At 39.3% G+C, this 18,672-nt stretch overlaps 1 protein-coding gene across 1 annotated transcript in view; it reads left to right on the top strand.

Annotated features, from left to right (window-relative positions):
- Positions 1–18,672, top strand: part of tbcd (tubulin folding cofactor D) — a 281,039-nt gene that overhangs the window by 244,641 nt on the left and 17,726 nt on the right. Inside the window, exons 33-34 of the mRNA XM_060844252.1 lie at positions 13,487–13,608; positions 14,308–14,385. Of these exons, the coding sequence (XP_060700235.1) occupies positions 13,487–13,608; positions 14,308–14,385 (200 nt within the window). The remainder of the gene's footprint in view (positions 1–13,486; positions 13,609–14,307; positions 14,386–18,672) is intronic.

The raw sequence follows: 18,672 nt of genomic DNA, 5'->3' as shown, positions 1-18,672 counted from the left end.
TTTTAGCCATGTCTTGATTTTTAAAATTTTTATGCTCATTTTCCGAAGAACAGAATTAATGGATCAGGTTTTTGGTCATCAGCCATACTATTTCCATGTGTGGTTCAGTGACATAACTGTCCTGTGTGGCTGCTTGGAATGTTTTGCTGTTTCAAAGTTGTCAGATGAACTGTAGTTGTTATTGTTGATGAGGATGACAAGTAGACCCAATAGTTGCTTTTGGAGTGGAAAGTGTGGCTCGTAATTCATCTTTCTGACGACATCTTCTGCCACTATCTCCAGTCCAGAGTCAAATTGTAATGCCCCCATCCACTTCCCTGAGAGCTACTCTCTCAGCACAGATTGGGGATCAAACTCATGACCCTCCAAAGCTGTGGAGCTGAGATACTGCCTAAACTAGCAAAACATCAAGTGTACCATACAATGTTTTTAAAACTCCAGTTAAAACTGAACTGTTATTTGATATTTTCTTTTAAATCTTAGGAACTGAAAATTTGCAAATTGTATTTCCTTACTGAAAGTAAGGTAATGTTGAGGAATTATAGCAGTTTAATGAGTAATTTTCTGATACCCTCAAAACTTAATAGAATTTGATTTTTGTTTGTTTTTTTTTGTTGACGATATAAAATAGTTTGAATCTATAATTGTTTCAGGATTTTATTTCATTGTTGTGATTATAGCACTGATTTCTAGTTGTAATGTAAGTTATTGGAAGGAAGTTTAATCCAGAAAATTGATATGGCCAATCAGCTTTGACTTGCTTAAGGCGATATGTTATACAGATTATTATGTGAACAAATATCTTCCTACACAAATTTATTGTTAAACTTGATTAAAATCTCTCAAAAGCATTAAACCAAAATTGGATTATGGTCATTTTAAATCGTTACATATGTGACATGACAGAACAAGTGCATTTTGAATTGCAGTAGAAGAAACCCTAACCTCATTTGAAACAACATTCCATTGCATTTGGGCAATACTGTCTGTAATTTGAATATTTTAAACTAAATTAAAGGTTCTATTCAACTAGATATTAGAACCATTCTGATCAGGATTTATGTAGTTAGTCATTTTCTTAGAGAATATTCGGCTTACCTTTATTGTGGTGTAGGAATTTTAAGTCAATTTTCTTCAACTTGTTTTTAAATACTTTGCCATAATTATCACTGCAGACTTGAAAGCTTAGTTGCAGTTTCAACCAGGCACTGGTTTCATGCTATGTAGAATACATAGCAACCCAGTGGTATAGTTAAACATTATTGAGCAAACCAGAAATAGCTTAACATACATATAATGGTCGAAATTGTGAGTGAAGATGTGCTTGCAAAGTTTTAATTATTCTCAGTGTTATCTTCACTATGCTTTCTGCTTTTGACAAGTGGCAAAACATAATGAGTTGTTTTTCAGACTTAAGCAGATCTTCCACCCAGTGAAGAAAAATATACCATAGTTTCGAAGTTTAAAATATTACCTGGTATTATTTGTTGCACTGATGATTAATAAAATTGCCTTAGATTTTGGGATGAAAATACGAACAGCAGAACACTATGAAACTTCAGTGAAGTGTTAACAGTAAAGAATCCTCAGATACTAAGGGCAAAACTGGCATAAAGGTGGATAAATCCCCAGGACCTGATTAGGCGTATCCTAGAACTCCGTGGGAAGCTAGAGAAGTGATTGTTAGGCCTCTTGCTGATTTCAGTAAGGCATTCGACAAAGTTCCCCATGGGAGATTGATTAGCAAGGTTAGATCTCACGGAATACAGGGAGAACTAGCCATTTGGATTCAGAACTGGCACAAAGATAGAAGACAGAGGATGGTGGTGGAGGGTTGTTTTTCAGACTAGAGGCCTGTGACCAGTGGAGTGCCAGTTGGATCAGTGCTGGGTCCTCTACTTTTTGTCATTTACATAAATGATTTGGATGCAAGCATAAGCGGTACAGTTAGTAAGTTGCAGATGATACCAAGATTGGAGGTGTAGTGGACAGCGAAGAGGGTTACCTCAGATTACAACAGGATCTTGATCAGATGGGCCAATGGGCAGAGAAGTGGTAGATGGAGTTTAATTCAGATAAATGCGAGGTGCTGCATTTTGGGAAAGCAAATCTTAGCAGAACTTATACACATAATGGTAAGGTCCTAGAGAGTGTTGCTGAGCAAAGAGACCTTGGAGTGCAGGTTCATAGCTCCTTGAAGTGGAGTCGCAGGTAGATAGGATAGTGAAGAAGGCGTTTGGTATGCTTTCGTTTAATGGTCAGAATGTTGAGTACAGGAGTTGGGAGGTCATGTTGCGGCTGTACAGGACATTGGTTCGACCACTGTTGGAATAATGTATGTAATTCTGGTCTCCTTCCTATCAGAAAGATGTTGTGAAACTTGAAAGGGTTCAGAAAAGATTTACAAGGATGTTGCCAGGGTTGGAGGATTTGAGCTATAGGGAGAGGCTGAACAGGCTGGGGCTGTTTTCCCTGGAGTGTTGGAGGCTGAGGGGTGACCTTAAAAGGTTTACAAAATTATGAGGAGCATGGATAGGATAAATAGACAAAGTGTTTTCCCTGGGGTCGCGGAGTCCAGAACTAGAGGGCATAGGTTTAGAGTAAGAGGGGAAAGATGTGAAAGAGACTTAAGGGTGAGCTTTTTCACACAGAGAGAGGGTGATATGTGTATGGAATGAGCTGCCAGAGGAAGTGGTGGAGGCTGGTACACTTGCAATATTTAAGAGGCATTTGGATGGGTATATGAATAGGAAGGGTTTGGAGGCATATGGGCCGGGTGCTGGCAGGTAGGACTAGATTGGGTTGGGATATCTGGTCGGCATGGACGGGTTGGACCAAAGGGTCTGTTTCCATGCTGTACATCTCTATGACTCTATATGTCAATAAAGTAAACCTACTTGCACTTAGGAAGCCTTCATTCCTGAAATTGAAAAGGATTCCAAGTTGTTTCCAATTTGGCTGCCAAATAAATTGGTTTAAGAGCTTTTTACAGAATGTAAAGCAAATTATTTTTAAAAAGTTTATTTTATCTAGAAGTAAATCCAAAACTCTGCAAATAGCTGACATCATGTATTACGAATGGAGAAGAGAAATTTTCCTGGGACTGTGCTGAACTGCCTGGGCAGTGTCTGTTGGAAACTGTTGCAAGTTCTGTGAAAGAAACCTGTCCAGATTTTTTTCTCCCATGGAAGAGCAGTTGCATAGTTTCCCATTAATCACTGCGCATCAGTGATCCAGTACATCTGAGTCTGGGTGTGTCAGAAATCACTGTGGAAGATACAGTGGTTAACTTCAAGAGTAGTTGAATGAGTACTGCATAATTCATGGAAAGTTTCATAGACAAAGAATTGGACATAGTGTTCAAGATCTGTGGAATTGCAGAAATGCTGGAAATCTGCATAAGAGAAAGACTGCGTGGGTTTCCTCCCACAGTCCAAAGATGTGCGGGTCAGGTGCATTGGCCATGCTAAATTGCCCGTAGTGTTAGGTTAGGGGTATAGGTGGGTTGTGAGTCGGTGTGGACTTGTCGTGGGCGGCACGGTGGCACAGTGGTTAGCACTGCTGCCTCACAGCGCCTGAGACCCGGGCTCATTTCCCGACTCAGGCGACTGACTGTGTGGAGTTTGCACGTTCTCCCCGTGTCTGCGTGGGTATCCTCTGGGTGCTCCGGTTTCCTCCCACAGTCCAAAGATGTGCGGGTCAGGTGAATTGGCCATGCTAAATTGCCCGTATGGGTATGGGTGGGTTTCGCTTCGGCGGGTCGGTGTGGACTTGTTGGGCCGAAGGGCCTGTTTCCACACTGTAAGTCTAATCTAATCTAATTTAATGCTGGTAACATGTCAAAATAGACTTAGAAATGTTCAAAGGTGTAAATGAGCTTTTAAATTGATACAACTACGATGATTTTCCAGGGCAATGATTCTGTCAATGTGATTCAACCTGTCACTTATGATCCTTACTTCACTAAGCTAGGTGAACAATCACATGATTATCACATTTTGTTTGAACAAAAAAACAGATCAAAGTACGTTATTGTCCATTGTAATCATTGTAGCATTTTCAGCAAGTTCACGAAGAAGATCTTCAGTATGGAGGGATTGTCTTGTATGTAAAGATTAAAAAGGTTGGGGCTCTAATGATTAGAATTTAGAAGAATAAGAGGTGATCTCTTTGAAATATTTGGAATTCTTAAGTGGCGTAATAGGGAAAGGATGTTTCCTTCATGGGTGCATCTAGGCCTAGCGGGCATAGTCTCGGAACCAAGGAACACCAAGTTAAGTTTGAGACAAAGATGGATTTCTTCTCTCATAGGGTTGAGAGTCTTTGGAACACTTTGCCACAGAGAACTGTGAATGGGAACAGAGTTTGTATGTGTATTTAAGGCTGTGATAGATTCTTCATCAGTGAGGGAATCAAGAATTATGGGGAAAGGCCAGGAAAGTGAATGTGAGGAATGTTGGATCAGCCAAGATTCTATTGAATGGCAAAGCAGGTTTGAGTATCCTATTCCATACCGATTTCTTATGGTCTAATTTTGACTTTTTTTGAACTGAGATCCTTGCTATAAAATGTATTCGAACTTCAGAATTGGTTACAGTGCCTAAAATGCATGAAGGCAGTGAGTGACTATGCCCCCCCAAAACCCCCTAAGCACTGAAGAAACGTCATTGTGGAAGCAGCTGATAAAGGAAAAGTCAATATTGTAAGCTGAATGAAAAGAAACGATGAAGAGAATCTCCTCCAATCACAGCCTGATTGTCTCCTGTACTCTCTGCTGATAGGTGCACAAGTGAATCTATGAACAGCAAACATGAGGAAAGCAGCTGTGATTGGATGAGAAGCAAGTAGCTTGGTAACTAAGAGCTAGCGGTGGGAGAGTTGCCGGGGGGAGGTGTTGTCTGCCAGTACGAAGGGCTCAGGAACCAGAGTAGTTTTACTAAAACTGGGAGATGGAGTTGGACCAGCAGGCATCTTTTTGCTGAGGCTAGAAGGGGTCCAGGAGCAATATGTCTGCCCAGGAAATCAAGGGAGGCTGCAAAGGAGGTGAGGGGAGACAGGGACCTGTGAGAATAACAGGGAGCTGTGACATTGAGGGAAGGTAACAGAATTGTGGGGAGGCTATAAAAGTGTTGGAGGGATTCAGGGAGGTGGCAAGGGTCTGGTCAGAGAGGGGGAGGCTGCAAGGCAGAAGGAAGATGAGGATGCTGAAGAGGGAGGGGAGACTACAAGGAGGGTGGGGGCGAGCTGTTGCAGACAGTGGGAGAAAGAGAGAAGTTGTTTGGGAGAGAGAAGGAGGTTGCAAGGAGTGAGAGAGAAATAAATGTCAGTGATGTGCGCATCCATGTTTTGAATAAAAAGGAGTTATTTCTACCTTAAGAGTGCATATATTTAGGAACAAAACTATGGGGTAAAATATAGTGGATGCTAACATAATGAATACTGTTGATGAAATGTTGAATTTAAATCTGAGATTGAGATCTTGAGATATAGTAAAAAGGTTAATAGCTGCATCGTTAAAGTAAAGCTAGAATCCCGACAGTATGGAAACAGGCCATTTGGCCCAACAAGTCCGCAGTGACCCTCTGAAGAGTAACCCACCCAGACTCATTTTCTTACCTTTTTACTGTGCATTTACCCCGACTAAGGTACCTAACCTACACATCCTTGAACACTATGGGCAATTTAACATGGCCATTTCACCTAACCTGCACATCTTCGGTTTGTGGGAGGAAACTAGAGCACCCGGAGGAAATCCATGCCGACACGGGGAGAATGCGCAAACTCCACAGAGCCTGAGGCTGGAATCGAACCCAGATACCTGGTGCTGTGAGGCAGCAGTGCTATCAACCGAGCTACCGTGTCAGTGTTGCAGAACAGAGAGACCGAGGGATTCACGTATATTATTTTTGGAATTTGCATGATATTTAGAGAGTGGTTAAGGAGGCATTTAGCACACTTGTCTTCGTTGCTCAGAACAAAGGAGTTGGGACAACATGTTTGGTTGTACTGGACGTTGGTGAGGCCTCTTCTGGAGTAGTGTGTCCAGTTCTGGTCATCCTATTCTAGGAAGGATATTATTAAGCTGGAGAGGTTCAGTAGAGACTTACCAGCATGTTGATAGAAATGGAGGGTTTGAGTTATACTCAGAGACTGGATTAGCTAGGACGTTTTTTACTGGTAGGAGGTGAGGGATGACCTTATAGAGGTTTATAAAACCATGAGGGGTATAGTTAAGGTGAATGACAGGTGGGGAAAAGACACCAGTCATTCACCTTATCTATACCCCTCATGGCTTAATAAACCTGGTAACAGGTTCCAAATTTCCAGTTTCATGAATATGTGAAGGAAACATTAATTGTGATGTCATAAGTCTGGAAGGTGTGGTTAAGTTAATGGCTGTTGTCTGTAAAAGTAAGTATTATTTTCGAAAAAATAAACTTTTATTGCTGACATGTCAATTCTCTGCCAGTTTAAAATTGCGTATCAAGGAAATTAATGTTTTTTTGTGTGTTGTGACTTTAAATTTAATGGATGTTTGATAATTATCAGGGCAATTGATGAATTCTTCTAATTATGATTCTGTGACAGTCCAAAAACCCCAAACAGTAACAAAAATAAAGAAGGTAATATTACGACATGACTGCATTTCAATAACCCTAGTAAAGGAGTTGGTGAGAATGAAATGGCCCTGAAAGCAGAAGAAATGCTGAAAAGCAAAAATGTATGCTTGAGAAAGAAGAAATATTTTGTTCCCTGCTTGGTAATATCCTATTTATCATCTGGCAGATAATTGTGGGAAGTTCTCCAATGGACTGCACACCTACTGACTTGGATTATATTTAATGTATTTTGCAAAATGCATCTACCTTCTTATGAAGAATTCAAATGACTGAAAATTGAAAGTACTTGAATAGAAACAATCAAGCTTACTGAGGGAAAAAAGATAATATTTCATGTATTTTCATGCTAGAGCAAGATGATTTTCTCTGAGCAGTGTGTTGTGCTCATTAGTTATCATGAAATGGTTTATAGTATTGCCTTCATAGACTCTCTATTCCTGAGATGCTGCCTGGCCTGCTGTGCTTTGACCAGCAACACATTTGCAGCTTTTGTCTGTTCCTTTGACCAGACATGCCATGTGAACCCTCATGTTAACAATGTTTAATGTTTTAATTAGTTGATGAGGTGTCATCATGTCCTATCAACATACTTTGATGTAAAGTTGTCAGTCATAATCAGGAGAATAGCATACTTTGCTCACTGACTGTTGTTGAAACTACCATTTATAGAGCATCTTTCAGGTAAATCATGTCCCATGGTTCATAACAAATAGGATTAAGGAAAATAAATAAAGTACAATTTAGAAAGAATATGCAAAAGTTGTATTTTTGGATACTTTTAAAGGAGAGATGCTTAGAAGTTTAGGGAAGGAATCCCAATAAGTAGGATGGCAATGACTGAAGATTCTGTTGTCAAAATGTGTGAAAAGAGCAGTATCTAGAGAGTAGGAACTTTTGGTGGATATTATGCATATGGAGGAGTTGGGGATGAATGTGTTGGTATTGTGGAAAATTAATTGCTTTCATTAAAAGCAAGATATATGCAACAGTTATAAATAAGTTGAAGGGTGAAGTTGGGAGGTTAGAAAGTGTGTGAGCATAATCAAGTCTGGCCACATACTTGTTGAGAGAAGAGAACTATTGACTGCAATTAGTAACTCTGTTTGTTATTCCAAAGATACTGCTAGACCTGCTGAGTTTTTCTAGCTCATTCTGTTTTATTTTAGATTTCTAGAGCAGCAGTATTTTACTTTTTTCTGTTATACTGGGCAGGGATTACAGCACAGAACAACTGAGACAGTCACAGAGGGCAGGCATTGTTTTGAAATAAAAGTATTCTATGTAATGAAGAAGGTAAAATGCATCCAATATTAACATATGACTTCTGGCAACCAAATAAAACAATTTATTTCCTTTTTTGCAGGAGAAGTATGTGTCTATTGTTTCCAATCCTACTTCCTTCCTCCTAATCTGTGCTAGATGAAGGTCTTTTATTTTGTAGGCAGGCGTGGCCCTATCATTTTTATATCTCCCTGGCTTGAGGTCTTTCTTTAATGTGAAATATACAATTGACCAAAATTGATGAAAGTCCCTGGAGGAACATTGGCAAGTTCAAATAAGAAGCAAGTTCTGTAATACTAGAACTTTTAAACTGCCAAGTTATTGGCATTCTTTAATTTAGTTTTGAACAGATATATCTGAAACAATGGCTACCATTATAGCAGTCTTGCTTTTATTTGGCAAACACATTGTGGTTTGGCTCGTAGAAGGCAGCAACTTTGTCAAACCAAATCAAATTTAGATAATGGGAATCATTCATGGCTGATAAAGGAAGATAGAATCCCCATTAAAAAAACACAAAAAAATGGTCAATTGTTTTATTTTACCAGCAGTCCTACTTGTAGTATAATTGATAGTGCAGTGATGTCATCAAGGTTAGCTTACAGTTGTCTAAGGATTAATATTTTTGGCAAGCAGCTCTGATTTAAGTTACTTATATTTCTTGCTCTGCTGCATCCACTCCCTTGTCTTACATGGCCCAAGGGTTTGGGCTGCCTCTCAACTTGGGGAATCTTTTTGGTGTCTGATTCTATGACATTTTTGGTCACTTAGTTTTGGCTAATATCCTGTTTATTTTGTTTTTAATGAGTGACTTATGCAGTTCCAAAAAGTGGTGAACAATGACCAGAAATTTTGGATTTAGCTAATCCTAAATATTTGTGTTGAAATTGCACAATTAGTTTTCATGGGTATTTTTGAAACATTTATTGACATTCGGTTGAATATTAAAAAGAAACTGCCCGACATTTGAGCAGCCTAAATTATTGTATTTTTCAGCATTTTATTTTAGAACTTATAATCATTATGACATAAAAGTTTATTTTATTTGTAAGTGTAACAAGACTGTGAGAGGAACATTATTGAATTTTTAAAACTATGTTTTATTGTAAAGCTTACAAGTGGTTTATATTAAAATACATTTTAGATTATCAGATTTATTTTCTAAATGCTGAGTTTTGGCTCACTGACTTTTACCCCAAAAAATCTGGGTGCTCAAATATTTCAAATTATGAATGCGTGTAATTCCAGGACTAAATTTTCATTGGCTTGTGGATACCAATTGAACTGAATTGCACACTTTGGAGATGGCGACTGTTTCTGGACATGTTGGGGACGCAATGTGATTTTCAAAGAGAAGGTGGGAGGGGAAACAGGTAACCATCAGACTTCCAATTAACTGTTGATGAGCCCATTGAGAATGTGGAGAACAACAACTTTGAACCTTCAACTGAGATGCATGGGGAAAATGGACGGTCTGTAATAAATCAGGCATTGTTGTTCTTAACACAATGGGAAGTCATCCGGGCTAAAAAGGCCATGTCAAAAGATGGCCACCCTCTCAATGAAGCACCTAGTGCTCAAAACCCTGAGAGACCATGCAGTGTATGTGGCGAATGTCTTCCTCCATTGTCTCAACATGACTGTTTTCCAAGGGGCTTGCTCACAAATGACTTAGCCTTTCTGTTCTTCTTCTACTTACTCGAGGTGTGATTCAAACAGCCCTATCCAATCAAAGCTTGGACTGAGGTGAATTGTATCAGTACTGTTGGAGGATGTGGAGGAATGAAGTGACAGTGCTGACTTAAGGACATCTCTCCCTGTTGAGGAGGCCGGTGATATCAGCACCTCTTCACAACTGACGCTGCAGGAAACACAAGAAGGTGCACGTGAGAACTCAACCTTCTCAGTTCCCTTGGCACAACAAATCCAACAGATGCTGGTGAATTTGACTGAATGGCCCCTGAATTGGACAGGAGTGATATCCACGCCCTTCAACTTAGTTTGAGATTTTAAAAAACCTGTTCAGTTCTGGATGACATTCTGTCTTCCGCAGCATAATGTGATAGCACCCTGGTATTCTCCAGACTGTTTTCTTCATATTATTCTGCTTATTAAACTGTGTGTACAACCACCATCCTAAGACATGCCTTCTTGAACCACTGCAGTCCATGGGATTGAGGAGCACCCACATTGATCCTGAGATGAGACTTCCAGGATATTGATACAGCATCGCTGATGGAACAGAGATATATTTCCAAGCCAGGTTAACAAATGGCGTTAACGTATATTTTTGCAAGGTTTGATGTGCATCTGCTGCCTTTATTGGTTGAGGTGGTAGAGATCACAGGTATGGAAAGTGCTATCAAAGCAATCTTAACAAATGGCTACAGTACATCATGAAGATAGTACTTATTGCTGTCACTGTGTATTAGTGATGAAAGGAGTTAATGTTACAGTTGGTGGATATGACGCCAATCAAGTGGGCTGTTTTGGTCTTGGATGGTGTAGACCTTCTTGAGTGCTATTGGAGCTCACCCAGGCAAGTGGAGACTATTCCATCACACTTCTGACCTGTGTCTTGTAGACAGTGGATGCATTTTAGGGGCATGGGTGAGTTACTTAATGTAGAATTCCAAGCTTCTGCCCTGCTCTTGTGATTACTGCATATATGGCTGGCTCAGTTCAGTTTTTGGTCAACGGTAACCTCCATGATGTTGGCAGTGGAAGATCCAACAATGGCAACAGCATTGAATATCAAGGGAAATGGGTAGATTTTCTTCTTGTGTATAATCATGTTATATGAATATTACTTGCTACATATTAGTCAAAGCTGGTTTTGTCTAGGGCTTTGTTGCATTTGGACAGGGAGTACTCAGTAACTGAGTAGTCCCCCAAACTGCTGAACGTAGTGCAGCAAAGACTACTTCTGATCTTGGGGAAGGTCACTGATTAGATTAGATTAGACTTACAGATTAGACTTACAGTGTGGAAACAGGCCCTTCGGCCCAACAAGTCCACACCGACCCGCCGAAGCGAAACCCACCCATACCCCTACATTACCCCTTACCTAACACTGCGGGCAATTTAGCATGGCCAATTCACCTGACCCGCACATCTTTGGACTGTGGGAGGAAACCGGAGCACCCGGAGGAAACCCACGCAGACACGGGGAGAACGTGCAAACTCCACACAGTCAGTCGCCTGAGTCGGGAATTGAACCCGGGTCTTCAGGCGCTGTGAGGCAGCAGTGCTAACCACTGTGCCACCGTGCCGCCCACTAGATGAAGCAACTGGTTGGGTTTAGGGCATTATCCTGAGGAATTCTGTTGTGATGTTCTGGAACTGAGATGACTGACCTCAAACAACCACAGCAATCTTCCTTTGTGCAAAATATGACTCCAACCAGAAAAGAGTTTTCTCCCATTTCCCATTCAGTCTGCTGAGATCAACTTCTACAGGTAAATACCCATCTTCAATTCACAGCTTAGTGAAAATATCATAAAGCAGTTTGACCTATGAGGGTAAAAATCATAACCTCGTCAATTCTTTACTTTCTTAGCATTTACTTTCCAGCAGGAATAACAGTATCCAATTAGGAACAGACTTTTGCTACCTCCAAACCCATTCCCAAACCCTGTAAATCTATTTGCTAGGCCCAAATACTCTTGTGGCTAAAATCAACTAATTGGCCATTCTATATGACTCAATAGCTTGTACTTGTGTAGAACATTTAACATAATAAAACATGTCAAGGAACTTTACAGAAGCTACATAGAGCAAAATTAGACCCTGTTTCATGTGGAATAATCTAGGGCAGATGGCCAGAAGTTTGCAGCAAAGTATTGGTTGCCTAGTGGCAGAAACGGAGATGTAATTTGCTGATGTCAGATTTTCATAATGCTGCTTTGAGAGTCAGCAATTTTGCAGAGAAGGTGATTGCACCCAAGCAATAAAATGCTACTCAGGCTTCATGTCCAGTTAAGCCTGGTAATGAGATTGTCACCTCATGTGCGATGACAGGAAATCCATGTTAGACCTGAAAAGGACCAGTAGGAGGAGGCCGAGTGATGAGAACTTGAGTACAGCAGACTGCAAGCAAGTGAACAGCTCAAGAACAGATGCAGAATCTTGGGGTTGGGAAGTGCAGTCAAAGAAACAAGGGTCAAGTCAACAACAAAGCTCATACCTTCAATATTGAGTACATAGTCAAAGAAGAAGTTATATGAAAATGCTAAAGAATCAATTCCACATTAGAGATATGCCTGTTTAAGCAGATGATATCTTGGATTTATGCCCTCATTGAGGAAGATATCAGACCTCACTACAGTGCTTGCCATGTCTTGCCAAGACAGCCACAGAAGGTGGTTTTAGGCTAAAGAGAAACTTGAGCTTGTGTGTAGCAAGAGAGCGGTTAGACATTCACTTTACCAAGTGAGTTGTCAAATATTCTTGAACAATGCTCCTCCTCTAAAAGTGTAATGCAATACTTTTTGGCCATCACCAAAATTGTCAGTCGTTGAAATTGTTACAGTAGAACATTGTTGAAATTTACTGATCTATTGTGTATTTTTAACGAGGCTTAGTTTCTATAAATGTACAGTTTAACACTAATAGAATTCAAATATGTGCGATCTAAATTATCCCAACTCTTCCCCAATCAAGTATATTATCATTACTTGTTTGGAGTGTGAACACCTTAAAATAGAAGCAACCATTTCAAATGGAATTCAGAAAATGTGCCACTTTAGCAACCTTAATATTTCAAAAGGTTTCATTCCTGTTGAGACCAAAATAACTTCCTGTTGTCTAACTGTATCACTATTTTCATGACTATTTGTAGACTTTCTGCATTTATCAGCATAGATGAAAGCCACTTTGATCATACCTTTTGCAATGTTTTATTCTACCTTACTTTGTCAGTAAATATTAACAAATTAGACTAATTGAAGGCAAGACTAGCAGTTCCCAGATCAGATCTGGCTATTTTCAATTATAGAAAGGTTACAATACAGGTAGAAACCATTAACCTGTTGAGTCTATTTTCCGCAAGAACAACATAGCGAAGTAGTGTTATTCCCCCTGCAAATTGCCGAAGGGCAACCAGAACCAGAGCTCTCTGGATAATGAAATAGATTCTCACTTTTAATGAGGTAGCAGTCAGAAGAATGCTGTATGAATGAGTTAAGTGTTCACTTTTATTAATAACAGTAGCATCTGGTCTCATGTCTGTTAAGATCTTCAGAGCCAAGTGTTTGGGTGTGGTTCAGTTCTTAAAAGTTTTCTTTTGACATTGACTAAGTAGGATAATTGCCAATACTGTTGTGTTTCCTTTAGTGTCATGTTAGGTTTTTCATGCTGAAAGTACTGACAATAGCCCTATGTGTGACTTCTGTATTGTGGTTTTCAGTGGTCGAAGCTCAGTATGTTTTGAGGTAAAATGCACAGTACTGTCTGTTTAACTTCATCTGCATTTGGTGTCTGCCGCTGTGGTGTAAATTTGTGTTTTAATTATTAGATTGACCATATTTTTACAAAATGAAATGTTTTGATGATCTTTAATTGCCGCATTCTGTGCTGTATTTCAGGTGCGATATTCAGCCCAGTCACTTTTTGATTATCTCAAAACAATCCGCAATGACTTGGAAGCCATGAACAAGTTTTGTAGAGTCTTAATACAAATCTTTAAGGATAATATACATAATGACAGGTGGGTAAACAGATGACCAATGAATTTTTGTTTGCTATTTGTGAAGAACAGTTTTAGTAGGTAGTTAAGTCCAGCAGGTCTTTGACTGTCTTTGCTAGCAGTAATGAAGGATGTACATCAACCACATGTGACCTGGACCTTCTACTTGTTTAATGAGCATGTAATGAATGTAAAGAAAAATCTTAAGCTCAAAATGTGAATTAACATTTTGTCTAAGGTTAGTAGTGGAGCATTACATTTAACTGTTGTAATTGTATCTTGTACAAATTTTGTCTGGATTCAGTTCCTTTCCAATTGCACTCAGAAGGAACCATGAATGAGTCACATTCTCTTTTATGTTAAAAGAAACTGTTACTTTTTTATTTAAGCATTAACTTCCAAATTAAACTCTAGCAACTTCACTGTTCTTAGAAGTTTTACGTGGTTGTCCCACTCTGCATGTTAGTCGTTATCAATGATCCACAAGACTAAATCTCTCTCCCAGTACTGCCTTCTTTATTTAAGCTCACAAAATATAAGAATTGCTTTAATTTTTTTTAATGCCTCTGCTGAACATTCATTATTCAAAATGTAAATTAACCATCATGTTGTGATATTTATTTTGAAAGATTAAAAACACAAACTCTTAGATTTTTAAAAATTTGATGTAGCTTTGTGACAATGATTTATTTCCTCCTCAATGTTGTTACTATTTTTCAGGGTGTCCATTCCTATGCTGAAGATGCTTGACCAAATGCTGGCTAATGGATGCTTTGATATTTTCATAGGAGACGAAAGGTATTTATAGTAAAAGATGAAATAGCTCCTTATATTGTAGAGATCTGTTTACATTCTGAGATATGACTATTCTGCTTTACCCATTTAATTTTTGAACCCCCCTGATAATTTCTACACATCCCCGATCCCAACCTGGCACCACCACCCTATTCCCCTTGAGCTGATGTCCTTTCCCCAGTTCCAAATCTCTCACCACTTCACCCACTGCAGCACTAACACCCACTCCTTTCCCTGCTTTAGACATGACCTCATTACACACTCTGGACCTGATGCCTCTCCCTTTATTGTCCCTTAGCCTGCTCCAGACCCAACCAGTCCCAACTCATCCCCTGCTCTAGACCTAACCACCTCATCACACGCTCTTGACTTGACCCCCTTCCCCGGTTCTAGATCTGACACCACTGTCCAAAAACATGCATGCCAGACCAGACACTCACCCTCACCAATTCCACACTCGACACCCCATCACTAGTTCCACATCCGATCTCATAACCCCATCAAGAGCCAATACCCTATCCTTTGCTCCAGACCCGATCTGCCTGTATTGCTGCAGGGCCTCCATGCCCTGCTCTGACCACTGGCGGAGCCGTACATGCTGACCCCAACTTCTACCACCCAATCCAAATCTATCCTAAAATCTTCTTCACTTACCTTGCTACATGTCACTTTGTATCGTGACACCCTACTAACCAGGCAACCTACCCATAACACTGTACTCCCCACCCATTTGGTATCCTACGTGGCTGGCACCCTACTTAGCTGATATGCTATCCACCAGGCATCCTAACCTCACACTTCATGTACCTCATGTACTTAATCTTGACAACACTGGATGTGGTGGTTGTCTGTGTTTCTGGATTTTTAAATTTCAAATTAAGACAGCTGTCTGCTACAAAAAGAAGTGTAGCTTGCCTTCCTCTAACAATTCTGCACGACAAGAGAACGGTCAGAATGGAAGTATGACTCCGCATTTCTGAGGGAGGTCCAATCAGAATCTCATGCCGGAAATACTAAGCTTTTTGTTAAAAAGAAGGGGTGGAATGACAATTTGCCCGAGATTGCCTCTCTTTGAGTTTCCATTGATTTTGACGTCAGACAACTGCTTAGCAAACTTCTGGTTTCACATTCTTGTTCTTGCTTAGACTGTTTGACAGGTGAGAAGATGAGGAGTCACTACAGTTTATGTTAGTATGTTATTACAGAGCAATATTGAGAGAAGAATCCAATAAATATGACATCATGCAGTTCCATATGTCTTAAGTGTTTTGAAATATACTGAATAAGATTCATAATATTCATATCTTGGAACTCATAGTGCACTGCTCCCTGTAGCTCTAGATAAATTCCAAACTGCAAGAGCGCAAGGAGTGAAAGCCTATATCCAAAGTGAAGTAGGACTAAATGAAAACAATTTTCTTATTGATAATTGAGAAGGTTCTTGTATTACGTCTCTGTATGCTGCAGTTCTCTCATGAATAGATATTGAATAAAAGTGCAGTGATCATTGTGTTTTAGGTAGTTTAACTCTATTATGAGTACTGAACAGTGGGAAAAGTCAAATATAAAAAGATACTCTGTTGCTCAGTTTACTATGTACTTATTTTTCATAAATAAGAACATGGAAGCTTGTTGCATCCCCGAATGGAATAAGTTGAATTGCTTTCTGATGTTTGGTTGCATTTATAACAATTATTTGAATTCTAACTGCACCTGTAAAGCATTTATAAACAGTACTGTTCAAAAGTAAATGTTAATCAGCCCAAAAATCCTGTTCTGTTGAATACAGTTTAGCATTGCAGTGCAAAATTGTAGAGTCAGTATTACTGAATTTTTTTTATTTCTTAGGTTTTCTACCTTTGAAAGTTTGATCTAATACAATGTTCATGTTTACAGTGATCAAGATTATGATATCTTTAAGTACATAGAAATGCCATGAATTGTACAGTAAAATTTAAATGTAAGAATTTTCCACTAATTGAGAGGTCTAAATCAAACAATGTGAATAAGTTGCTTCTAATCAATTAACAGAATGATTTGAAAGATTCCACACATTGCTGCCATTAGGTTTCAAAGGATTAAATTGTTGAGCTTTGTACTGCTCAATGCACCTCCTTCAGCTAAAAATTAACTCAGGGGCAGCAGAGATCTCCTTTTATTTCAGAGACCACCCTCAGCCATGCCATAAGAAATATAATTGACATGCCGCTTATCTTTAAAGCAGATGGCCTGTGTTCAGGGCACACATGTCCCTGATTCACATAAAGGAAAGGCTGGAAAAGTTTTGGCTTTCCCCTTAATGTAGACTTTTTTTCAAACATTTTGCCTGTTAAACAGATTTCCTAACTGCCAGCAAAGTGTCTGGAACTTGATACATTTTTAATATGATTGACACAGCATTTTTTTTTTCTCTAAAGCTTATTTGAAGTGGCTGGTAGATGGCAAAAATGAGGCCTCACTCAGTGGTACAAAAGGATGATTTTTTTTTCACAAACTTGTTCCAGGCACAGTGATAGAATTGCCCTCTGTTATAGCAACATGTGCAATACATGTTTGTTTTCCACCATATTTAAATAAATAACTTGAAGAATGAGACGCCTGTGAAGTTTTGTGTATTAATATTTATAAAATCAGCAATACAGATTCACATATATCATTGTTATTAAGTGTCTTAAGTAGTTGTGGATGTAGGTTTGCTCACTGAGCTTGAAAGTTCATTTAGATGGGAATAAACCTTCAAGCTCAGCGAGCAAACCTACATCCAAAACCTCAACCTGAGCTACAAATCTTCTCCAAACTTACTAACTAGTAGTAGTATATTGATTAAGATGGCCCTTTCACGCTTCATAATGTCATTGATCCATCCTGTTGCTGCTGGTAGCCAGCCAGTGGGACATCATTGCTGTCAGTCCTCAATAACAGAGTGACGCAGGAAAAAAATCGCGAAGAAAGAAAGCTAAAATAGAGTCAAGGAAGAAAACCATATGCTAAGTGTTTGCAGGTACTGCCGACTTATTACAGCTTTGTGGAAGAAGTGTAGGTTGTGGCAGTTTGTTCACTTAAGTGCTCTTGAGGTTATGAAAGTTGTTGAATGCAAGATTGTTCTTTTAGTAATCAATGTCCCTGTGGAATTGACATTTTTTTCCCCGTTATGCATCCTTCATTCTGTTGTTGATCTGTTTACCACATCAGCATGACTTATTTTATACTGTTTCCTTCTTTTCTATCACTAGTCCTTTCCTCATTTGGTAAACTGAACTTTCTCTTTGCTGAAAAGAGAGACGTTTTGATGAAGACTTTGTCTTGTGCTCTTGCAGACAAATGCAAAGAATTCAAATTTCAACAATCAGAAGTAATATACTATAGCATTCATTTTCTCCAGAAGCATAACATGCTGTGATTATTTCAAGTTTTCATTCTTGCATTTGTCCTGCTCAGTGCATAGCACATACCTTTCAGCAGTACTCCATGTTCCATTTTTGTTATTTTGCTTTAATTTTTGTCCACTAACTTCTCTTCCTGATATTTTCCATTTAAAATCAGTCCTTTCTGCCTGGACTTTAAGTAAATGTACCTTCCGGTGTGTTTTGCTGCAATGCATACAAATAAAAGATGATCTCCAATTGCTACTTGGCCTGTTCTGAGTTAACTGATCTCAACAAGAAGACTGCAGTTGATCTAAACATGTTAGGGCTCAATCCTCATTTCTCCATGTCACTGGCAGGAAGTGTGCTGGCATGGATGCTTGCTGAGGAATGTGCTGAGTTTGCTTGCTATTGCATATTGTTAAATAGCCTTCAGACACTGGCTAAACTTGCACATTAAGATTGGCTACTGAGATTGCTGAGATGCTTAGAATCATACATGAGTGCTTTGCAGCATCTTAAGCAAAGGCAGAAAGAAAAAAAAGTAAATTGTGTTGACTGAAAGAGACCAAATATGTTTAATAAATAAATTAATGTTTTTCCTGAGCTTCAAACTGTAACAGTACACACAACTGCCTTTGTCCATTGCAATATAAATTGAAAAAAAAAATTACATACATAGAATCCTTACAGTATGGAACAGGCCATTTGGCCCAACAAGTCCACACCGACCCTCCGACAAGTATCCCACCCAAATGTATTCCCATACCCTATTACTCTACATTTCCACTGACTAATGCACCTAGCCTACATGTCCCTGTGACTTGACTGAAGATTTCTCCCCCAAGGCTTTGAGGTATGGCCATTTGATTGAAAGACGTACTGCATTTTTGCTGAGTAAGCTGCTGGCACATGATGCAGGTGT

The sequence above is a fragment of the Hemiscyllium ocellatum genome, chromosome 25 (assembly GCF_020745735.1).
Source record: "Hemiscyllium ocellatum isolate sHemOce1 chromosome 25, sHemOce1.pat.X.cur, whole genome shotgun sequence".
Classification (NCBI taxonomy): domain Eukaryota; kingdom Metazoa; phylum Chordata; class Chondrichthyes; order Orectolobiformes; family Hemiscylliidae; genus Hemiscyllium; species Hemiscyllium ocellatum.
This window is presented reverse-complemented; position numbering and strand designations above follow the sequence as displayed.